This window comes from Elephantulus edwardii, unplaced genomic scaffold (genome assembly GCF_000299155.1).
Source record: "Elephantulus edwardii isolate Elephantulus edwardi_28Jun2011 unplaced genomic scaffold, EleEdw1.0 scaffold00154, whole genome shotgun sequence".
NCBI classification, from domain to species: domain Eukaryota; kingdom Metazoa; phylum Chordata; class Mammalia; order Macroscelidea; family Macroscelididae; genus Elephantulus; species Elephantulus edwardii.
Genome location: NW_006399904.1, coordinates 1,433,251 through 1,440,939, shown reverse-complemented (window position 1 = coordinate 1,440,939; position 7,689 = coordinate 1,433,251). Strand labels below are relative to the sequence as shown.

At 35.3% G+C, this 7,689-nt stretch overlaps 1 protein-coding gene across 1 annotated transcript in view; it reads left to right on the top strand.

Moving 5' to 3' along the window:
* CSMD1 (CUB and Sushi multiple domains 1) overlaps nt 1-7,689 on the top strand; it is a 2,584,888-nt gene that overhangs the window by 2,043,321 nt on the left and 533,878 nt on the right. The window contains exon 26 of the mRNA XM_006895025.1: nt 774-965. Coding sequence (XP_006895087.1) covers nt 774-965 — 192 coding nt within the window. The remainder of the gene's footprint in view (nt 1-773; nt 966-7,689) is intronic.

Sequence of the window (7,689 nt, the reverse complement as noted above, 5' to 3'; positions counted from 1 at the left end):
AGACGGTGCGATTGGCACAGGACAGAGCAGAGTTTAGGGCTGTTGTACATCGGGGTTGCTATTAGTCGCAAGCGACTCCACGGCACATAGCAGCAACAACAACAACAATAACAATGGGTCCTATTAAAATCTGACTAAAATGGACCGGTAATTTCTTCTCTAGTTCAGTTTTACTCAAAAAACCAAAATCTCATTACTGTAGAGTCAGAACCAACTCGTAGTTGATCCTTTAGTTGGTGGGTTAGAATCACTTGCCTTTGGATTAGCAGCACAGCTCTTTATGTAGTGGACTCCTTAACTAGAACTTCAGTAACAATTATTTGGTCAGGTTATTATTTGGCCAGGCTGTTGTCATTTGCAGACATAGGCATTAAAGTCACTCTTCCTGATCTGTTACTCCAGGTTTCATGAGAATTATACACTTTATTTATTTAACTTGTGGTACATATTTTTATTTAAGATATTGAGAAAAGAGAAGAGAGTAATATGTGTAAATATATTTATGTGTGTATATATATATGCAGTAAATAGAGTACTATGAAATTCCTTGATGTGTAATTGTTGGCATTCTTGAGAAAGAAATTTGCTAAAATTTGTCCAAGTAAGGAGTATTAATATAAGCACTAAGGCATAGATCTCAGGAGGGAAAATGAATGTTTTTATATGCTTAATGAAAATTAATACAGTGTTTTAATATCCTCAAGAAGAATCATACTTGGGTCTAGAAACAGTGTTTCTGACTATTTGATTTGGAATTTTGTTTTTCTTTGTAGCAACAATTGCATCAACGTGCAATGACCTAGGCATGCCACAGAATGGTACTCGTTATGGAGACAGCAGGGAACCGGGAGACACCATCACATTCCAGTGTGACCCTGGGTACCAGCTCCAAGGGCAAGCGAAAATCACCTGTGTCCAGTTGAATAACCGATTCTTTTGGCAACCAGATCCTCCTACATGCATAGGTATATCTAACAGAAATGGAAATTTATATTTGACAATGAACTAGAATTCTTCCTGTGAATCTATTATTTCCTTAGAAATACTTCTTAGGAGTTCCTTACATGCCTTCTGGTCCTTTCGGGCTGTAGTTGAGATTTTACTGTAGTGCTTTAAAGTTTATTTTATTAGGTGAAATAAAGAAAGTCATTCACTTAATGTAGCAGCAGTTGGTATTCATCCAACATTTTCTATCCCTAACAAATTTTCTATAGAGATCAATTAGTTTAGTATAATTTAAAATTCTGTGTTACAGAAAATTCATAACCTTACCATTGCTGTTTTCATTTTTAATATAGAAACATGCCCTTAAGCAAGACCTACTCACTAAAAAGTACTTTCTCTTTGCAGATGGATTTTCTATAATATCAGTACTATTTTAAGTAGAATCCTGAAAACTAGAAAATTACACTGCTTCTGTCAAAATGCAGATAAAAAGAAAAAATTATTTCTGAAATTCATTAGCATTTTGCAGTCTGACCTTGCTAAGAGGAAAACAATTCTTTCTGCAAACTATAGTTTAACAATTCAAGATATATATAGCACCTGTGATTTTAAGGCAACTAATAATATTTATATAAAACCAGAATTTTCATATAAGATCTATCTTCAATAAATTAAATATTTCTCCATATAACCACTATTTAGAGTATTTAATCTTCATTTTTAAAAAGAAGCCTGCAAAATATTATTAAGTAGCCATAAGAGCTTAGAAAGCTCTGGTGGCCTAGTAGTAAGAAACTGCATTGCTAACCCAAAGGCATAAGGTTCAAATCCATCCACCATCCCATGGGAGAAGGATGGGAAATCTTCTCCCATGCAACTTTCATATCTCATAAGATATGAGTTAGTTCTGACTTGATGGACACTGGTGGCACATAGTTTGAAGCACTAGCACCAAAAACTTGAAATCTACCAGCTATTTTATGAGACAATTATGTGACAGTCTGCTTCTATAAAACTCACAATGTTGGTAACTCCACAGGACAGGTCTATGTTGTTCTGTAGTTACGAGGTGGAATCAACTCAGTAGCAGTGAATAGACTTAAAGTATCATCATTTAATATTCATTTATTATGTCTTTTGAAATGTAATTGAATCTTTAAATCAAGAATGTGATTATGAAATGATATGCACATAGTCAATAGACCATTTTACATAAGGTGACCTTGGGGAAATTTTGCCATTTAAAATTGTTTTTATTATTATATACACAGTACAAAACATCCTCAGTATATTTGCAGAGCTATGATACACAACTTCTTTAAAAGTATTAGTACATTGAAACAGATGAGGGAAAGAACTGTTTTAAAGGGATATATGATTAGATATTATTATTATGACAGGAGTCCAGAACAAAGGTAGCATAATGGAATAGACTTGGAGGGAGGGATTGAATAAAAATGAAAGAATTTTTTCTTTTACTTTTCGAAATGAAAAGCTAATTGAGGGGAGAGGGGTGGGCAGGGAGAAAAGTACAACAATAAATGAATGGAAATCCAAAGTCTTTATAAACTTTCATTAAAATTAACTTAATTTTTTTAAAAAAAGTACACATCATAGCATTTTGACAATAGATGAGACATAATACCTCTGTTTATTAACATTCTCAGCCTTGTCAGAGAGCTATTCATGTTTATTTAATGTTGCATTTTCATTTTATGACCTGTGAGCACAGTAATACAGTTTATTTTAAGCTTAGCTATCAGGACATTTGCAAACTTTTGTCCATTTTTTTCTAAAATAGAGTATTACCTGTAAATGTAACAGTCGTTTTAAACCATTGGCCTATTTTTTAAATTAGGAAAGGCTTTTATTCCACCCCTCCCACCTTTGTATGTTTTTAAAATCATGGGAAGTACACTGAAAACAATACAACATCATAATCTCTTAAAGATATTTGCAGGTTTGATGTTAGTTTTAAAAATAACTCTTAAAAAATAACTCTTAAAGTTGACCTCCTTTTCGACTAATCTAAATTTGTTAGTTCATATTTTTTTAGTCATAAAGTTTTGCCAATGACTCAATAATCTAATCATCAGTCAAGAAAGTGATTGAAATTCATCTTTCTGACTATTGGTGACAAAGGAAATCTAAAATCACTTGTAGGTGGTTGGAAGATCTGTTCTTTTGGCAATCCAACCAACCTACATACATAAGTATCAGATAACAAAAAAGTGGAAAGTATGTTTCTGGAAGTAAATGAACATCATCTAGTCATCAAATTATAAATATATGTATATTTCCAAAATTACACTCATGCTTTCCACAAAAAAACTTTCCATTTAGAAATTCCTTGTTGTCGTGTACCATGGAGTCAAACTGACTGACAGCTGACCCTCTGGCAGGTTTTCAGAGGCAGTTAATCTCAATAGAGGAGGTTGTTCATTCTTCACCATGGAGCAGCTGCTGGATTCAAACCACGTGCCTTTGGGATTGCAGTGCAATTTCTTACTACTAGGCCACCAGAGCTCCCTATTTAGAAACTATAAAATATGGAATTTGAATAGTATAATCTATAAGATGGTTGCATTGCTGACTCTTTTTGAAAAATATACCATCTACTCTTTGGACTATCATAGGCAATTTTCTCCTATGTGGTTGAAAACTCATTGGAGGGTCATCTTTAAATCAGTTCTAATTTGACAACAATGAGAGGTTTTTTGTTTGTTTGTTTATTTGTTTGGGGGTTTTGTTGTGTTTTTTTTTTTTTTAGTTCATACATAAAATAGATGTGAGCCTACTATTACTTCATTGAAATTTAATTCTTTCTATTTTAAATGTAAAATAAAATACAAGCCAATCTAGTGTTACAAAGTAGAAGTGATTTTGTTTCATAGGTGATGTTTTAAATTTTATTTTGGGTTTTATTTTATGTTTTTGTTTTGTTTTGGGTGATGGCTTGGATTAATTCAGCTGCTCCTTGGGATAATAGAGGTCTGGTACACAATTTACATAAATATTAAAGGAAAGAAAACATATGGAAGAATTCTACAGTGTAATCTATGGGATTGATCGGAGTAAAAACCCCAAGATATCTCACAACAATCTTCATGAAAGTAAATGTAAGGGCTTTCCCCCCATGGTTATTCCACGTGGGTCAAACAGCCAATCCTTAGGTTAGCAACATATTGCAAACTGCTTTTGCTGCTTAAAATTTCACTGGCTTTGAGTCAAATCCTGTTCAGTGGTTCTTCACTGAGTTTCCAAATTGTATGGAGAAGAACTTGCAAATATTCCTCCTGAGGAACTGCCGGTCTAAACCAAGAAGCTGTTGTTCAAATAGAGCAAGGAAACACTACATGACTTAAAATCAGGAGAGTTATGCCCTGGGGATGTATCCAACTGTATACTCAGCAAATAATTCAAAATCTGGACTCTATAAAGATGAATGTGGCATCAAGTTTGGAGAAAGACTCCTCAACAGCTTCTACAGACAACACAAATTTGATTGCTGAAAGTGAGGAGGACTTTAAACACTTGCTTCCAAAGATCAAAGACTAAAGCCTTCAATATAATTCATCTCATCAAGAACACCAAGGTCCTCATAACTGGGCCAATAGATAACATCATGAAAGATGAAGAAAGAATTGGTGTTGTCAATGATTCGTCTTGCTTGGATTAGCCATTAAGACCTTTGACACTAGCAGTCAGAAGATCAGGAGACATATTGCATTGGGCAAGTCCGCTGTTCAAGATTTCTTCAAATCTCTGTGGAGCCATGAAGTCAGTTTTAAGGCTAAAGTATTCCTGATTCAGGCAATGGTCTTTCCAATCACTTGCTTTGCCTCTGAGAGCTGGATGCATGAGGTATGATGAATAAGGATGACAGAAGAATAATTTATGCTTTTGAATTGTGTTGTTAGAGAAGAGTTCTAAATATCCCATGAACTGCCAAAAGAAGAAACAGACATGTCTTTTAAAAGATGCAGCCAGAGTGCTCCTTGGAGGCAAATATGGTGAAGCTTATTCCTCATACTTTGAACAGTTGTTAGGAGAGTCGTCTGTTCCTTGGAAAGGGATGTTGTGCTTGAAAAGCTGGAGGGTCAGTGAAAGAGTCAGTGAAAGAGAGGAAGATTTTCTCAGGTAGATTGACACAGTGACTGCAGCAATAGGCTCAAGTGTGTTAGAGAGAAAGCAGATGGCTCAGGATAGGACAAGGTTCAGTTGTTAGGAATCTAACGTGACTCTTCAGCAGTTAACACCAACAATGCTATCAATTACAATACAGCACACTACTCAGGATAACTTAAACAGCAGAGATGTCGAAATCTCTATTATCTTTTAAATGTAGACATATTTGTTATAGAACATTTATAGGCTATGAAAAAGACATCAAAACCAAAGCCTTTGCTATCAAATAATTTCAAACTCAGAACAACACTATGTTGTTGTTGTTATGTGCCATCAAGTCGCTTGCAACTCATAGCGACCCTATGTACAACAGCCCTAAACTCTGCTCTGTCCTGTGCCAATCGCACTGCCTCTGACACTCCCATCCTGATTATCCCAGTCACTGTATCAATCCACCTCACAGAGGGCCTTCCCTCTACACTACCAAGCATGATGGTATATAAATATTCTTTAAAGTTTTAAATAGCCTCATTCGGAATAGTTTCTTCAGATTTGAATAATTAAGAAAAATATTTTCTGTTTATTTTAGATTGTTATTTGGATCTTAACTCTGACCTCTTTTTGCTGGGTGCATGGCTTTGACTCTGTCATTTTTCACAGGTCTCTGAGGACCTGTTGAGTTGTTTGTTTATATTTTGTTTGTTTGTTTTGTTTTCTGCTTTCACTTCCCCTCGGCCTATATTAACATTACCTTCCTACTTTGACCATGCTGCGTAGTTTTAACATTGTAAATATCTTGAATAATTTTGGGAACCGGCATCATTCTCTGAAAAATAATAATACAATACTTCCCACATACTTTATCTTAATGAAATTGCAAAATACAGGGAATATGGTTTTAGTTGTTCTTGTGAAAATGATAAACTATTACTCTCAGATAGTAGGAATCTTGGACAATTTTTTTATAAATAAAAAATTCTTCCATACATTCTGCATAGCATATCTTTGATTGTTGTTGTTAAGTGAAATTAAGTACAGTACAACTCAGTTACACAATGAACAACAAATCTGAACATATGCCTCTCATGTGTCATTCTCACAGTTTCTGATATACTCAAGCCTTGTTAGAGTCATTGTTATCAATTCAAGTTTTTAGAGGTCACCTTCTCTTTCTTTCTTTGTTGTTTTTGTTATGTACCAACAGGTCAGAAAGAACTCATAGCTGATATTCCAGCAGGTTTCCAGAGGCAGTAAATCACAAGAGAGGAGACTGCCCATTCTTCTAACATAGAGAACTGACAGATTGCCTTTAGGTTGGCAGCACAGCTCCTTACCACTAAAAGAAAAATAAAACACATCCATTGATCATTATTGATATCATTACCAGTGTTGTTGTTGTTAAGTGCCATCGAGTCATAGATGATTCATAGCACCCTAATGAACAAAAGACATAAACACTTATATAACTTTCATGGTTTCTCCAAGTTCAGAGTTTCCAGAGACAAGCTATTTCAGAAGTGTATGCCACTCCTGCTTCCAACTTTGTTTTAATCAGGGAGCTCCACCAAACACTGTCCACCATGAGTAACCATTATCACATTTGACACATCAGCGTCACAGTGTTTAGCATCACAGCAACCATGAGTTACCTCTGTACAGCAAATGGACAGACCAGTGCTATACCACTTAGAAGAATGTTTGACCAAAAACAATTAAAACTAGGCCTGAGAGCTGCAGATTACTTAGTAGTGTAACTTTCTATTCACCAGGCTCAATAGGAAACTAAATTTGGAGATAATTGTAGGTATATTTAAAGAGAAGTTGTTATTGTTGTTAGGTGAAATTAAGTCAAGTACAACTCATAGCAGCCCTATGAACATCTGCCCTGAATCCTGCCCTATTCTGTACCATCCTCATAATTTCTGAAACACTCAAACCTTTTGTTTCAGTCACTGTGTCAACTTTATTGGGGGATTTCCTCCCCTTCACTGACACCCCCATCTTTCCAAGCATGATATCCCTTTCCAAGGAATAACATTATTTACCTAAATGTCTAAAGTATGAAAGGTGAAGCTCTGCCATCTTTGCCTCCAAGGGCCACTCTAGCTACACCTTCTCCAAGACTGACCTGTTTGTTCTTTTGGTAGACCATGGGATATTCAGTACTCTTCTCTAACAACACAATGAAAAGGAATCAATTCTTCTTTTGTCATCCTTATTTATTGTCCAGCTCTTAGATGCATAGCAGTTGATTGAGAAGATTATTACTTGGATCAGTGCTTCCTTAGCCTTGAAACTTGCATCATTGCTCTTCAGAATTTTGGAGAGATCCCTAATATCAGATTTATCCAGTACAATGTATCTTCTAATATCTTGACTCATGACGCCAAGGATTTTGACACTTGATCATGGAAGATGAAATCGTTTGTCAATGATTTGGAGGAAGGAAAGCTTCAATCTTTTCTCCAGCTATCATAACTTTGACTCTTGGACCTGTGGTGAGGACCTTTGTTTTCTTAAGGCTGAGATAATTCCTATTGAAGGCTACAGTCCTTCATCTACTGCAACAAGACTTTCATGTCCTCCTCGTTTTAGCAAGCAAAGTTGTGTCACCTG